The following is an 18172-nucleotide window of genomic DNA, read 5'->3' on the forward strand; positions in this document are numbered from 1 at the left end:
ACTTACATACTTACTTATTTGAGTTGATTCCCATATTTTCAACAATGCCTTTAATTTTCTCTACTGAATTACTAAATGTTATCTTTTCCAATAAGTAAAAATCTTCTGCATATAAATCGTCATTTAAAGGTCCTAAGAACTTAAAATAAAAATAGTTATATTATTGTATGTCTTCTAGAAGATATCAGTTTAGGAAAAACATTTCCTCATCAAATAGATATTTCTTTGTTAAGCAAAAATGAATTAGAGATTAAAGATACAGTAGCTATTAATCCTGCCATTTACTAAATACACTAGCAAACAAGATAAAAATACTTCCTCACTTTTATATTACAAATAACATCTGTATAAACACCAAAATCAAAGTGATAATATAAAAAACTAGCAAATTATTTCCATTAGAAAGTTTTACTTTGAAACATAAATCATAAATCATGATTTGAAACATAACTCATGATGTTTCCGAATACGTTTTCAATCTAAATTCAATTTAAGGCAATTGCCTATATTTAAAAAGTATTTTAATATCAATTTTCTTTCACATTCGTCTGTAAATTATAGTCTACACTATATAGATATGAATTACTTCTTAAGAAAGCCATAAAATAGCAAAACCCAAGAAATAAATCACATAAAAATCACATACTTACTATAACAATACCAAGTAGTCTTCTTTTAAGTGATGTTGTATAAATGTTTAGGAGCCTACCAAGGTCACCTATATTAACTTTAAAGCAGTAACTACAAAGTTAGAAGCTGCCAACTTGCCATATGCCTAATTTCTCAGGATGGCTCTCCTATCACAGCCACTACTGACTCTACTACCATGAGCACTTTCTGAGGAAGTTAATACATACAATTATTCTAATACTATGTATACAAAGCCCCACTGTAGACTGATATAATCTTATTTACAAAACAATTATATTTAATGATAATCAGAAACCATGTCAACCAGAATATTTTTTTTCTTGCTAAAAAGACCAGAATGTAATGGCTATAGTCAGATTTTCTCACTTCCCCTTCACCTGCTTCTGCAGTTAATCTTTTCTAAAAATTACTGAAGTGTAGTTCTTGAATCTTTCTATCCCAATTTCTCATACCAAAGGTGATAAACAGGGATACTAGCATCCCAACTAAACAAATATCATGTTTCACCTTAAATATAAAACACGAGCTCTTAAAAACACAAAAATTGGCACTATAATACTAAAAGTACTCATACAAACATTTCATTGTCTTAAGATGTGATACAATATTTAAAGCAACTTTGAAGGCACATTCTATGTTACATTTCTGAACTATGAATCAGCAGTCTTGGAAAATAGTTGAATTTTATCTATACTACCTCTAGTGACAGGGGCAGTTTTGTTAGTAATGTGGAATAAAGAAATGAAGTATTGTCTTAAGGAGTTAACTATATTGGCTATCCTTATCGATAAAATTTACCAGAAAACCGGCTCTAATTTCTTATGTTAAGCACAGCATCAAATAGCAAGGAGAAACCTAGTGTTTCTGTGTCTTGGCTCTATTTAAAGTTGAAAATTTGTGGAATAACGTAACCTAAATAGCATAAAATCACATAATGTCTAAGTTGGGAAAAAGAACAATAAATTTGTAAATTATGTTGCTTAAATCTTCTTTAAAACATTTTTAAAATGTGATTTTTCAGTTATATAGAATAACTGCCATAACAGAAATGCATTACATCATTTGACAGGTCATTAAAATTGCAGAAAACGCTGTCTGATTTTCATCCACATACTGAGCTAAAAATCTCTCCCTACTCAACAAAATTTTGATCAACTAGTTTTGATTTTATCCTAACTTTTAACTAGAGTAACATAAATTGAGTCTACAAATTTACCCACTATTTTTCATGATGGCCTTCAACTAACTATTTTGAGAGAAAATAGCAGTTAATATTTACTGAAAATTTACTCTGTAAATTTCATGCTATTTTTATTAAATGTTATTTGGGTTCCTTCTATGTGCTTTAAATACAGGAGCATATTTAATCTCTCCAACAATCCTGTAAGAAAGATTATTACCATTCTCATTGTCCAAATGAAGAAATCAGGTCTCATAGAGGTTATATAATTAATGGTGCAACTGAATTTTGAATTCAGCTCTGTCTGACTACAAAACAATAAAAGACCTTGTATTTTTCCTACTCCCTGCTACCCTAGGTCTTTCAGCAAACTGTGAATATGTAGTGTGATACAAATAAATATTATTATCACAATGGCATTGTTTGTGGCATTAATATTAAATATGTAAATTTTAAATTATTCAGTGTTTTTAAGAAATCATGAGATCATCATTGTATCCTAGTTGATCATTTATAAACAATTTTAACTTTGCATGTTTCCACTCTAATTGAAACATCTGAACAGTTTCAGAATGAAGATTTATACTAAAATATCATACTTGTTTCAAGCATTAAACTGATTCCAAATTTTATAACATCTGCCACATTGCTGTGATTATTATGCTTTATAGCATTACTTTCAGACAGTATGATAAGTTAAGCATTACATTATTACTCATAAACCACAGTACTTATTTTCCAATATACTTTTCTTTTTTTTTTTAACATTTTTTTTTTTATTTTCCAATATACTTTTCTATTAAAACCACAGTTCTACAAATAAAAGGATAATCGAAATTATATTTTTCCATTAGTCAACATAAAAAATCAACATAATTGGACTTAATATCTATCTCCAGCCTCAATCTTTTCTCTGAACTACACTCATATTCAATCACTCTCTCAACAAGTCTGTTTGAAGGTCCAAACTGAATTCTCTTTCCTCTTACACTTCTCCTGACAACCCCACTCATTCTACAGCCTTCCTCATCTTGATCCACAGTAACTCCATTCTGCCAGTAACTTAGTTCTCTCACATCTCACACCAAAGTCCCTGGACAATTCCTGTCCATTCTTCATACAAAATACATCCCATATCCACTTCTCACTACCACTACTTGGACCATCATCTCTCATCTGGACTACTGCGGTATCTCCCAACTGGCTCCCTGGCCCCTACAGTATATTCTCAATGTAACAGCCTCTAGTGATCCAAATAAAACATAAGCTAGATGAAGACACTCTCCTGCCCAGAACTATGTAATTCCCAACTCATTCAGAGTAAAGTGGGAGTCCTTAAACTGCCTATAAAACCCAGTATGATCACCCCCAGCTACTTCTTTGAGCCTCTCTCCTGACTGCTCTCTTCCTACCTGCTATTCTTAGAATAGCAGACATGATCCACAGTTCACAGACATGATCTCACCTGACATTCTTTGCATTCGCCGTACCCTCTGTCTAGAACAATCCTCTTCCAGATATTTGGCTTGGCTTCCTCCCTCACCTTCTTTAGTTCTTTGCCCAAATGACCCTGCTAAGAATGTGCTATGGTGTGAATGTTTTTGTCCTCTCTAAAATTCATGTTAAAACTGAATCCCCAATGCAACAGTGTTGGGAGTTAGGGCCTAATGGGAGGTGTTTAGGTCATGGGGGCTGTGACCTCAAAATGGATTAATGTCACTATAAAAAGGCTTTCAGGAGTGGGTTTGCTCTCTCCTGCCATATAAGAATATAGCATTCATCCCCTTTTTGCCCCACGGCCTTCTGCCATGGGAGGATGCAGCAAGAAAGCTCCCATCAGATGTCAATGCCTTGATCTTGGACTTCCCAGACTCCAGAAGTATGAGAGAATAAATTTCTGCTCTTTAATAAATTTCTGAGATTATACAGTCTCAGGTATTTTGTTACAGCAGCACAAAACAGACTAAGACAAAGGTGTCCCTCAAAATCCATGTGTTGCAACTTAGTGGCCAGTGTGATGGCATTAAGAGGTGTGGCCTTTGGGAGATGATTCACCCATGAGGGCTCTGCCCTTATGAATGGAATTTGTATCCGTGTAATAAAATAGTTCAGGATTGAAGGCAGCACTCTGTTGCCCTTCTACCTTCCAATATGTAAAAACAGCAGCAAGGGGCCATCCTGGAAGCAGACAGCAGCCCTCACCAGGCATCAGTGGCAGCACCTTGGCCTTAAATTTCCAAGCATCCAGAAGTGTAAGAAATAAATTTCTGTTCTTGATAAATTAGCCAGTCTGTGATATATTTTTGTAGCAGCATAAACATACTTAAGATAGATGCCTTATCAGTAACGGTGCTGTTTGTTGTCTGTCTCTACTCATCAAAAACGTTAGCCCCATGAAAACACAGTTGTTTACTTCTCTGCCTTCCGAATCTAGAAGAATGTTTGGTTCACGGTAGGTGTAAGATTAATATCTTAATTTTTTTTGTCAATTTTAAGGAAACTAAGGACAAAACATAGCTTTATGTTTTGAGATATAAATGTAGTTTTATCTTTATGAGAACTAAGTTGAACATAACTATGTCTAGTATTTGTTATCATTAAAGTCAGTAACACTATATGAATTATATCAAAGTGACAAAGGCGACGTAGGGTAGCTTTTCCCTAGTGTATAACTAAAAGGCAAAGTACTAGATAAAACAGGTGCCATTGTTTCCCTCTTTATTCCTTAAAAACCTTGACATGGCCAAAGACAGCCGAAAGCTTCAGAAATGCTTTTAAAAACTGAATTTCCTCCCAAAGCAACTTTTAAAGAGAAAAGGTACTTCCATTTATAGAGCTCTATATATCTCATTACAAAAATTCACCAATGCTTTTTACAATAAATGGTAGCTGTTGTCATTTATGTGTAAAATAGCACTGTACACAGATGAACCTGAATCTAACATGCAAGTGAACAGAGTTCATAAATAAGTGAAAAACAAATAAAACATTAAGAGTGCATTAGAACTTTGAAGATGATTTAGGGATATATAATTTGAAAATTCAAGCCACAGATATGTCAAACACACTGCATTAGTTGATTTCTTAATAAATCTAAGCACCAGATTCATTTCACTTAAACAATTTGTATGAAATAAAATCATATTATCATATTAAACATATAGATATCATCCATTTATTCTGTATGTGTCTACAAAGACTCTAATCAGAAAAATATTTATATTAACAGAAAAACCATGATATAAAGTTATACATTATAGGATTATAACCATGTATTTTGAAAAAAAACAGAAATGGCTATCCATGTATGGTAGAAAAAAGGGATGGAAGAAAAAACAATAGGCTATTAAGAGTAAGTTTTATTAGGGTGGTCAAAGTAAGAGATTTTCTTCCTATAGCTCTGTAAATATTTTCTTAATAAATATTACATGGCAATTTATACTGTTTGATACTTCAAAACTTATAATAGTATCTAATGCTATTTAACATAAACAAATGTAGGAACAAGAAAAAAGACGTAATAACATATTTACCACAACAGCGATTCTCAATGACAACGTTTTGATGTGTGTTACTTGTTCTAATACTTATATTAGAAGAAAATAAAAGCAAGACACATAAAGAACATTCTTTCTTATCCACATCATCGTCATCACTGAATGGGGGAAAGGAAGAAGGAAGGGGAAGTGTGTCATGATCCCATTTTATTTATGCTGAGTTGTGTCTTGTGTCTTTGGCTCATGAACACCATCCTGTGTGTGTGTTGCATCAGGTGAATTGCGACAGAAAAAAGTCAGACCAGTGCATTACAGTGTCACTGGAAAAGGAAAGAAATAGTTTTTTCTACTTACTCTCCCATTGCTGACAATACCCATTTCTCCAGGTCGCAATTTAAGTACGTCTTGACAGAACAACTGGTGAGTTCGGAAAATATTCACTCCAACAGTGTTATATTTTTTCTCAAAAGCTTTCTTATCCATCCCCTAAAGCAAAAGCAAAGATTGATGAAACTAATAAGAAAACAGTAAGTATATTAAATTATTTTCTTTAAAAATTCCTTTAATAGTAAAAATTTAAAATAATACTTTAAAAAATCATTATTTAGTATAATTTTCTTCTGAAAGAACATTTTTAAAAAAAGAATTCTGTTTTGCCAAGTCATTTATAATATGCTCAAATCTTACTACAAGTTGATCCAGTTTGCTACTCATTCTTTGGGAATTTCAGGGAAATTACCAGATTAGTAAATTACTAGGGAATATCAATTTAAATAAAATTTGATATGAAGAAAATGAAGTAAAATATTTATTAAATTCTGAACGCAGTACCTCTCCTTTGGTATTCTCAATTTAAAAAGTGTTTAAAATGGAAATACTGTCTTTCTCCCCATTATACTAATCCCAGAAGACCAGTTTCATAATAATATATTTAAATATGGAAATAATAAAAGTAACCGTTGGTTATAGTAAAAAAAATATGTGGACATTCACAGAACATAAACCACACATATGCTCATTACACCTTCATACTAAGGTGCATTTCTCTTTCTCAATACTTCTCAAACATTAATGTGCATACTAACCACCTGGTATCTTGTTAAAATGAAGATTCTACTTCAGTGGAATCAGGGCCTTAAATTCTAAATTTCTAACAAGTTCCCAGATGCTCTCATGATGATGAAAATGTTCTCCTCCACTGTCTAAAATGGCAGCCACGGCCTCACATGGTGATGCAACATTCAAAATGTGGCTACTATGACTGAGGAACTGAATTAAAAATCTTATTTAATTTTAATTTAAGTATAACATAGCCATATGTAGCCAGTGGGTGTGGTGTTGGACCGTGACACCCCTTATCCTCTTTACCTCCAAAATCCCCATTTCAATCGTCCCCTCTCTGACCACAACCTCGTGACCATCCCCTATCCCTAGATCAACCATTACTCAACCTTTCAGTCAACAGACTCTACCACTTATTCACTGTCCATCATCCTTCCCATGGCATAATTTCCTCTTAGCCAAGTTCTATCTCTGAGTACTTTACTATAACCAAAACCTTTTCCGTGTTTAGCTTCCTTGAACGCTTCCCCTTAGTCATATTCATTGGGCAAAACCCCAACACTGGTTAAACACAACTCTGCTGAGTCCGCAACTGGTTGAAAACAGTAAAATACAGCTGGAGAAAAACAGGTAACCAATGCTGATCTCGCTTTAAATTATGATCATTAGCCTCAAGTGGGCCCTCAGCAACAACCAGAAATCTTCCTCCACTAATGTATTTAATTTATTTTCTCAATCTCAGAATAATTGAAAAATATTTGACATTTCCTCTTTTTGTCGTCGACCCTTTAAAACTACATACTGTCACTCTAATCCTTGGCTAATGACCTGATTTTTGAAAGCAAATCAATCAAAACCACTTATTAATATTTTGTCTGTCTTTCCTGCTACAGTGTAAGCTCCACAAAGAACAGGGACAGGGATTCTATCTGCTTGTTCACAAGTTTATCTCCATTGTCTGATAAAAAATCAATATATATTTTTTGAATGAATAATGATTCTTCCAGAGGATTATCTTTGAAATTCCCCCCATAATGGACCCTTTCAATGAAATATCTGAGGATTATTTATACAATGCTTTAACCTCCAATTCTTCACTTAAGTACATATCCTAACTAGAATGCCATCAACTTTAAGAATCATGAAGTAGTTAATGAAACATATGCAATCTGATTTATTAAATGCCTCTGCAAAGCCACATCATTTAATGTTTATTTTTTCCTATTTGAAAAGAAATGTTTGTTATCCCCATTTGTTTAAACCTATCAATGTTTTTCAGTAACGTCTCCAAGTACACTCACTTACATTTTTTAAATATGCAATGATACGTATATATTTAATATTTCAACCCAATAGTTACTGACCTCAATCAGGAATGTTTTAATTTTATCTCCAGAGTAAATAGCTGTAGCAGTTTCTTCCTTTGCCAGTTGCCCAAGAAAGCTGCTCAAAAAGCTGTTCTTCTGTGTAAGAAAAGCTGCCAAAATTCCTCTAGAAATAGCTGTGTTCTCTTCATTTATTTTTGACGTAGGATTATAAATAATCCCCAACCGACTATGAACACTTATTTTCTGCAAACACATTTATAGATTAAAAAGACCAGCATCTTACATATCTTTTTACAGTTGAATATATTGTCTTTCCCATCAAGTTTGTTCACTGTATCATGCACCATCTTACACTATCAAAGTCCTCCCATGTTGACTGTACTGAACGTGATATACCACTGAAAAAGCCTAAAAAAGAATCACTTTACTAACTCTAATTCTTTCATATCTTTGCATAAAGGTTTATTTGTAATGTAACATTATATTTAAACTTTTTGTAAGTATGTGAAATAACATAAATAAAAAATACACAGAACAAAATGTAGAGCTCAATGTATGAACCCATGAAACTACTATCCTGGTCAATGGCACTGCCAGCAACCCCCCAAATATTCCTCAGATCTCTGTCAATTAACACACCCTTCACTTTTCTAAAGACAACCACTCTCTTGTCATTTATGGTCATAACAACTTTGCTCTTCTTTATAGCTTACCCCCTAATCTTGCATTGCTAAATATTTAATCAATTTAAACTTCATGTAAATGGAATCACACAGTAGTATTTTGTGTTCTTTCCCCACTCAATAATGTGAGATTTATCAATACTGTTTTCTGTAGCTGTAGTGAGTTTATTTTTGGTACTGTACAGAATTCCATCATATGAACATGCACACTCTTTTATTCATTCTACTGTTGCTGGACATTTGAGATTTTTCTAGTTTAGAGCTCTACAAACAGGATATATATATATATATCTTCCATTTCAGAAGACGCTAAACAGTTATTTCAAAATAATTGAACTAGTTTTCACTTCTACCAGCAACACATAAGAGTTCCATTACCTCACACCCTAAGAAACACTTTGCATTATCAGATTTTAATTTAAATCATTCTCATACATATGTAAAGATATACCATCAGGGTTTTAATTTGCTTTGCTCTTATGAATAATGATACAAAATATCCTTTGATTAGTATCTTTGGCTTCTTTTCTGACTTGCCTGTTCAATCTGCTTCCAGTGCTTTTTGGATTTTTTTTCGCCCCTGACTTAAGGGTTTTTTTTTTTTGTTGTTATATGTGTAGAGATACGCTTTTCCCACTCCATGGCTTGTTTTATAGTGTACTGATGATGTGTTCTGATGGGAAGCAGTCCTTAATTTTAATGTAGTGCAATTTATTGGTATTATACCTGATGGCTACTGGGTTTTCAGTCTCATTTTAGAAATCTTTCTCTAAAGTCAAAAAGATGATTTATACTGTCTTTAAGATTTATTATTTTGCCTTTAATGTTTAGATCTATAATCCATCTGGAATCAATTTTTGTGTATGATGTGAAAAGGGGGAAGTGTCAAAGATTACCCTACTGTTCCATAAACCCAACTTTCCAATAAATCAAGTGTCAATATATGCATGGATCTATTTCTGGGTTCTCTGTCCTTCTTCCATTGCTCTGTTTTTCTATCCTGGTGCTAATACCAAATTGTTTTCAATTACATAGTTTTATCAAAGATCTTGATATTCAGTAAAGCAATTATTCCTTTTTGTGTTTTAAGATTATTTTAGCTACTCTTGGTGCTTTGAATTTCTGGATGAGTTTTTGAATCTGCTTGATAGTTTTCACAAAAATATTTTCAGGGTTTGATTTTTTTATATTGTTGTAAATGTTATCTATATTTAAATTATATTTCTTATTTGTTGCAACTCTTAGAAAGAGAATTAATTATGTACATTGACCTGGTATTTAACAACCTTAAACTATAAAAGCAATTCTAATAATTTATAAGTGGATATGTATGTATTTTCATGTAAACAATTTGGAATGGCAACTGGAAGATAGATCAATAAAGATTATATAATCTGAAGAACAAAATGTAAAAAGAATTAAAAAAATGAACAGGTTCTCAGAGAAATGTGGGACACCATTATGCATGCCAACATATGCATAATAGGAGAGCCAGTAAGAGAAGAAAAATGAAACAGAAAATACTTAAAAATGACTGAGTTTCCCAATTTTGATTAATAATATAATTTACAAATTTAAGATGCTCAATGTACTCCAAGAGGGATAAATGTAAAGATATCCACAGCCAGACACATCAGAGTCAAAATGTTCAAAGTCAAAGCTAGTATCTTGAAAAGTGCAAGAGAAATGCTCTTCCCATTGTATACAAAAGAATCTCAATAATATTGAAGGCTAACTTCTTATCAGAAACAATAGAAGTGAGAAGGCAATGAGATGATATATTCAAAGTGTTAAAATATTCCTTACAGCTACTGTAAAGTTTCTTAAAACTATTGGCATCTGCTTGAATTTACAAAGGTGGAAGAAAGCAAGCTAGGAAAGGAGAGAATTAAAAATTTGTCAGTTTCCTTGGACAAATGAAAAGTTACTATTTTGTTTTGACCTCAATATGTTTGATATATAGAAAGGATAATTAAAGAATTAAAACTGTAAGTGGCTGGGTGCGGTGGCTAATGCCTGTAATCGCAGCACTTTGGGAGGCTGAGGCAGGCGCCTCACCTGAGGTGAGGTGTTCAAACCACCCTGGCCAACATGGTGAACTCCAACTCTACTAAAAAAATAAAAAATTAGCTGGGCATGGTGTGCACACCTGTAATCCCAGCCACTTAGGAGGCTGAGGCAGGAAAATCACTTGAAACTGGGAGGTGTAGGTTGCAGTGAGCTGAGATTGCACCACTGCACCCCAGCCTTGGCGAATGAGACTCTGTCTCAAAACAAGCAAATGAACACACAAGCAAACCAACCAACCCCCACAAAACTCTAAGTATAAAAATGATGAATATTTTAAAAGACTGATAGTTATATGGAAATTTTTTAACTGTCAAGAAAATCACACACTAAATGTCAGAATGCAAAGTGAAATGCAAAATGTTAATCTATAAAATGCTTCTCTGAGTCAATGATAAAATTGTAGCGCCTACAAGCCACAAAATCCACACTCAAAGATCAACAACCTTAAAAATCGAAGGTAGATACGCCCACAAAGATGAGAAATAATCAAAGCAAAAGTGCTGAAAACTCAAAAAGCCAGAATGTCTCTTCTCCTAATGACAGCATCTGTCTTGCAACAGCACAGAATTGGGCTGAGGCTGACAAGGCTGAAGTGATGGAAGCAGGCTTCAGAAGGTGGGTAATAAGGAACTTCACTAAGCTAAGGAGCATGATCTAACTCAATGCAAAGAAAGTAAGCACTATGATAAAACATTACAGGAGCTGTAAACCAGAACAACCAGTTTAGAGAGGAATATAAATAACCTGATGGAGCTGAAAAACAACATGAGAACTTCACAATGCAACCACAAATATCAATAACCAAACAGACCAACCAGAGGAAAAAAATTCAGAACTTGAAAACTATCTTGATGAAATAAGACAGGCAGACAACTTAAAAAAAAAAAAAAGAAGAAGAAGAAAAGGAACAAACAAAACCTCTCAGAACTATGGGATTACGTAGAAAGACCAAACCTATGACTGATGGGGTACCTGGGAGAACAGAACCAAGTTGAAAAACATACTTCAGAATATCATGCAGCAGAACTTCCACAATCTAGCAAGAAAGGCCAACATTCAAATTCAGGAAATTCAGAGAACCCCAGTAAGACACTCCATGAGAAGATCAACCACAAGACATGTAATCATCAGATTCTCCAAGGTCAAAATGAAAGAAAAAAATGTTTAGGGGGCAGCCAGAGAGAAAGGCAAGGTCATCTTCAATGGGAAGCCCATCAGACTAACACCAGTCCTCTCAGTTGAAACTCTACAAGCCCGAAGAGATTGGGGGCCAAGAAAAGAATTTCCAACCCAGAATTTCATAACTGTCCAAACTAAGCTTCATAAGTGAAGGAGAAGCAAATGCTGAGGGAATTCATCACCTCCAGGCCTGCCTTGCAAGAGCTTCTAAAGGAAGCACTAAGCATAGAAAGGAAAAAATATTAGCAGCCACAACAAATCCACAATGAAGTACACAGACCAGTGACACTATGAATCAACCACATAAACAAGTCTGCAAAATAACCAGCTAGCATCATGATGACAGCATCAAATTCACACATAACAATACTAACTTTAAACTTAAATGGGTTAAATGCCCCAATTAAAAGACAAAGAATGGCAAGCTGGATAAAGAGTGAAGACCCATCAACATGCTGTGTTCAAGAGATCCGTGTCACATGGAAAGACACACATAAGCTCAAAATAAAGAGATAAAGGAAAATTTACAAACAAATGGAAAACAAAAAAAGCAGGGGTTGCAATCTTATTTTCTGACAAAACAGACTTTAAACCAACATGGATCAAAAAAGAACATTACATAATTGTGAACTGTTCAATTCAACGAGAAAAGCTAACCATCCTAAATATATATGCACCCAATACAGAAGCACCCAGCTTCATAAAGCAAATTCTTAAGAGATCTACAAAGAGACATAGACTCCCACACAATAATAGCAAGAGACCTTAACACCCCACTGACAATATTAGACAAACAGATCATCAAGACAGAAAATTAACAGATATTTAGGACCTGAACTCAGCTCTGGATCAAGTGGACCTGATAGATATCTGCAGAAATCTCTACCAAAAACCAACAGAATATACATTCTTCTCATTGCCACATGGCACTTACTCCAAAATCTATCACATAATTGGAAGAAAACACTCCTCAGCAAATGCAAAAGAAGTGAAATCATAGCAATCTTTCAGATCACAATGGAATCAAAGTAGAACTGAAGACTAAGAAATTCATTCAAAATCACACAACTACATGAAAATTAAAAAACCTGTTCCTGAATGACTCTTGAGTAAATAATGAAATTAAGGCAGAACTCAAGAAGTACTTTGAAACTAATGAGAACAAAAAGACAATGAACCAGAATCTCTGGGACACAGAGAAAGCAGTGTTAATAGAAAAATGCACTAAATACCCAAATCAAAAACTAGAAAGATCTTAAGTTAACAACCTAACATCTCAATTAAAAGAATTTGAGAAACAAGAGCAAATAAACCCCAAAGCTAGCAGGAGACAAGAAAGAGCCAAGATCAGAGCTGAACTGAAGGGGTTACACACATGCAAAACCCCTTAAAAAAAATCAACAAATGCAGACGCTGTTTTTTTTTTTTTTTTTGAAAAATTAATGAAATATATCATTATCTAGACTGAAGAAAAGAGAGAAGAATCCAATAAACACAGTCAGAAGTGATATGGGGCATATCACCACTGGCTTCACAAAAATAGAAACAACCATAAGAGAATACTACAGATGCCTCTATGCATATAAAAGAGAAAATCCAGGAGAAATAAATAAATTCATTAACAGATACACCCTCCCACGACTGAACCAGGAAGAAACTGAATCCCTGAATATACCAACATCAAGTTCTGATATTGAGGCAGTAATAAATAGCCTACCAAGCAAAAACAGCCCAGGACCAGACAGATTCACAGCTGAATACTACCAGAGGTACAACGATGAGCTGGTACCATTTCTACTGAAACTATTTCAAAAAATTGAAGAAAGACTCCTCCCTTACTCATTCTATGACACCAGCATCATTTTGATGCCAAAACCTGGCAGAAATACAACAAAAAAAGAAAACTTCAGGCCAGTATCCTTGATAAACATCAATGCAAAAATCTTCAATAAACTACTGGCAAACAAAATCCAGCAGCACATATAAAAGCTCATCCATCACCATCAAGTTGGCTTCATCCCCAGAATGCAAGGTTGGTTCAACATATACAAATCAATAAATGTGATTCATCACATAAACAGAACTAAAGACAAAAACCTGATTGTATCAATCCAGAAAAGGTCTTTGATAAAATTCAACATTCCATCATGTTAAAAACACTCAACAAACCAGGTATTAAAGGAACATTCCTCAAAACAGTAAAAGCCATATATGACAAACTCACAGCCAATATTATACTGAATGGGCAAAAGCTGGAAACATTTCCCTTGAAAACTGGCACAAGACAAGGGTGCCCTCTCTCACCACACTCCTATTCAACATAGTATTGGAAGTTCTGGCCAGGGCGATCAGGCAAGAGAAAGAAATAAAGGGTATTCAAAGAGGAAGAGAGGAAGTCCAATTTTCTTTGTTTGCAGATAACACGATTTTATATCTAGAAAACTCCATCGTCTCGGCCCAAAAGTGTCTTAAGCTAATAAACAACTTCAGCAAAGTCTCAGGATACAAAATCAATGTGCAGAAATCTCTAGCATTTTTATACACCAACAAATAAGCAGAGAGCCAACCCATTCACAATTGCTACAAAATGAATAAAATACCTAGGAATACAGCTAACAAGGGAAGTAAAGAACCTCTTCAAGGAGAATTACAAACCACTGCTCAAAGGAAATCAGAGAGGACACAAACCTATGAAAAAAAAAATTCCATGCTCATGGATAGGAAGAATCAACATTGTGAAAATGGCCATACTGCCCAAAGTAATTTATAGATTCAATGTTATTCCTATTAAACTACCAGTGACATTCTTCATATATTTAGAAAAAGTGATTTTAAAATTTATATGGAACCAAAAAAGAGCCCACATAGTCAAGCCATTCCTAAGCAAAAAGAACAAAGCTGGAGTATGACACTAACCAACTTCAAAATATACAAGGCTACAGTAACCACAGTGGCATGGTACTGGTAGAAGAACAGATACATAGACCCATGGAACAGAAAAGAGAACTCAGAAATAAGATCACACACCTACAGCCATCTGATAATTTGACAAAACGGACAAAAACAAGCAATGGGGAAAGGGTTCCCTAATTAATAAATGATGCTGGAAGTGCTGGCTAGCCATATGCAGAAAACTGAAACTGGACACCTCCCTTACACCTTATACAAATATTAATTCAAGATAGATTAAAGACTTAAATGTAAAACCCAAAACTATTTAAACCCTCGAAGAAAATCTAGGCAATATCATTCTGGACATAGACATGGGCAAAGATTTCATGACAAAAATGCCAAAAGAAATTGCAATGAAAGCACAAATTGACAAATGAGATATAGTAATAATTAAACAAAAGAGCTTCTGCACAGCAAAATAAACTATCATCAGAAAGAACACACAATCTATGAAATGGGAAACAATTTCTGCAATCTATCCATTAACAGAGGTCTAATATCCAGAGTCTACAAGAAACAAACAAATTAACAAGAAAAGATCAAATGACCCCATTAAAAAGTAGACAAAGTACATGAACAGACTCTTCTGAAAGGAAGACATACATGTGGCCAACAAATATGGAAAGAAAACTCCATATCACTGATCATCAGAGAAATGCAAATCAAAACCACAATGAGATAACATCTCATGCCAGTCAGAATGGCCATTACTAAAAAGCCAAAAAAGAACAGATGCTGGCGAGGTTGCAGAGAAAAGAGAATGCTTAAACACAGGGGGAATAAAAATTAGGTGAGCCACTGTGAAAAGCAGTTTGAAGATTTCTCAAAGAACTGAAAACAAAATTACCATTTGGTCCAGCAATCCCATTACTGGGTATATACCCAAAGGAATATAAATCATTCCGTTAAATATTATAAGGATACATGCACGTTGTATGTTCACTGCAGCACTATTCACAATAGCAAAGACATGGAATCAACCTAAATGCCCATCAATGATAGACTGGATAAAGAAAATGTGGTACATATATACCAGGGAATACTATGCATCCATAAAATGAAATGAAATCATGTCCTTTGCAGGGACATGTAGTTGGAGGCCATTATCCTCAGCAAACTAACTCAAGAACAGAAAACTAAACATCACATATTCTCATTTGTAAGAGGGAGCTGAATGATGAGAACACATGGACAAAATGGCAGAAACAACATACACTGGGGCCCATTGGGGGTGTGGGGTGTGGGGTGTGGGGTGTGGGGAGGGAGAGCACCAGGAAGAAGAGCTAAGGGCTTAATATCTAGCAATGGGATGATCTGTGCAGCAAATCACCATGGCATACATTTACCTATGTAACAAACCTGAACATCCTGCACATGGACTCTTAAAGTTAAAATAAAAGTTGAAAGAAACAGTGGTGACAGTGTTTTTGTTGTTGCTGTTTTCTAGATATCAGATAGGAAGCAGTGTTAGCATGCCTCTCCAACTTGGAAGGACGACTAGCAGGTAGTGAGTCACACTGTAAAATTTTTTTCCCCAGGAGCACCAGACAAAGTTACAGGAAAATGCTTATTCAAAAAAGAAACATAACTGGCTAACAAACATGGAAAAATGTTCCATAAATAAATCAAGAGGACAAAAACAAATAACCCCATTATAGAGTAAGCAAAGGACACAGATGCTTCTAAGAAGACAACATACAAGCAGCCAACAAACATGAAAAAATGCTCAATACCACCAGTCATCAGAGAGATGCAAATCAAAACCACAATGAGATACCATCTCACACTAGTCAGAATTGCTATTGTTCAAAAGTCAAAAAATAACAGATACTCGTGAGGTTGCAGAGAAAAAGGGAATGCCTAAAGACAGTGGGAATGAAAATTAGTTCAGCCACTGTGAAAAGCAGTTTGGAGATTTCTCAGAGAACTAAAAACAGAATTACCATTTGACCCAACAATTCCCTTGCTGGGTATATGTCCAAAGAAAAATAAATCATTCTACCAAAAAAAAAAAAAAAAAAAAAACACCTGCACTCATGTTTATCACAATGGCAAAGACATGCAATCAACCTAGGTGTCCATCAGTGGTGGAGTGGATAAAGAAAATGTGACTCATATACACCATGGAATACTACACAATATGTGCAGATTGAAATCAATGTACACATTGATTGACAGAAGGAGATCGTGTACTCTGCAGCAACATGGGCTCCGCTGGAAGCCAGTATTCTAAGTGAATTAACACAAAACCAGAAAATCAAATGCTGCAGTTCTCACTTATGTGGGAGCTAAACAATGGATACTCAGGGACACAAATATGTGAATAGACACTAGGGACCCCACAAGGGGTTAGGGACGGAGAAAGGGGGCCACAAGAGTTGAAAAACTACCTATCAGATACTACGTTTGCTACTTGGGCAACAGGATCATTAGAAGCTCAGATCTCAGCATCACACAGTATGCCCACGTAACAAATCTCCACATGTGCTCCCTGCATCTAAGCTAAAAATAAATAAATATAAAGTCACACTGAAAGAAAACTGTTTCCTATCACTACTTGTCAAATAAATACAAATAAGAAGCCATTTTTGGCCAGGCACAGTGGTTCACACCTGTAATCTCAGCACTTTGGGAAGCAGAGGCAAGTAGATCACTTGAGCTCAGGAGTCTGACACCAGCCTGGGTGACAAGGCAAAACCCCCGTCTCTACAAAAAAACACAAAAATTAGCTGGGCATGATGGTATGCACCTATAGTCCCAAGCCACCCAGGAGGTGGGTACAGTGGTAAGCTGAGATCACACCACAGTACTGCTGCCTGGATGACAGAGTGAGACCCTGTCTCAAAAAATAATAATAACGATAATAATAATTTTAAAAGAAACCATCTTGTTTTTTTAAATTGGCAGAAATATTTAGGTATAACAAAAATCAAGGCTTTCAACACTGTGATGTGACAGAGCCTCTCAAAAACTACGAAAATTCATAACCATTTGGAAAGACATTTCTTAAAAATTATCAGGAGTCTAAAAATGTTAACAACCCTTATATTCAGTACATTCTTTTATTGACTGACTGATTGACTGATTGATGGGGTCTCACTCTACTGCCCAGGCTAGAGTGCAGTGATGTGATCATAGCTCACTGCAGTCTCAAACTCCTGGGATCAAGTGGTCCTCCCCACCTCAGGCTCTCTAATAGCGGGGACTACAGGCATACACCATCACATCTGGCTAATTGTTTGAAAAAAAATTTATTTTAGAGACAGAGTCTTGCAGTGTTGCCCAGACTAAGCTTGAACTCCTGGCCTCATGCAACCTTCCCTTCTTAGCCTCGGGATTAGGTGGGATTACAGGCATGAGCCCCTATGCCTGGGCTCAGTAAATGCATTTTTTTTTTTTTTTTTTTTTGAGATACAGACTCACTCTGTCACCCAGGCTGGAGAGCAATGGTGCCATCTTGGCTCACTGCAACCTCTGCCTCCTGGGTTCAAGGGATTCTCCTGCCTCAGCCTCCCCAGTAGCTGGGATTACAGGCACGTGCTAGCATGTCTGGCTAATTTGGTATTTTTA

The 18172-nt window shown here is 35.1% G+C and overlaps 1 protein-coding gene across 5 annotated transcripts in view; it reads right to left on the minus strand.

Moving 5' to 3' along the window:
• UGGT2 (UDP-glucose glycoprotein glucosyltransferase 2) overlaps window positions 1-18172 on the minus strand; it is a 243684-nt gene that overhangs the window by 79481 nt on the left and 146031 nt on the right. For all 5 annotated transcript variants that reach the window (XM_032277500.1, XM_032277501.1, XM_032277502.1 and 2 more), the window contains 3 exons: window positions 7755-7961; window positions 5683-5814; window positions 15-139 (listed from right to left, as the gene is read on the minus strand). In XM_032277500.1, the coding sequence (XP_032133391.1) occupies window positions 15-139; window positions 5683-5814; window positions 7755-7961 (464 nt within the window). The remainder of the gene's footprint in view (window positions 1-14; window positions 140-5682; window positions 5815-7754; window positions 7962-18172) is intronic.

The sequence above is a fragment of the Sapajus apella genome, unplaced genomic scaffold (assembly GCF_009761245.1).
Source record: "Sapajus apella isolate SASKATOON/1434 unplaced genomic scaffold, GSC_monkey_1.0 scaffold9, whole genome shotgun sequence".
Classification (NCBI taxonomy): Eukaryota; Metazoa; Chordata; class Mammalia; order Primates; family Cebidae; genus Sapajus; species Sapajus apella.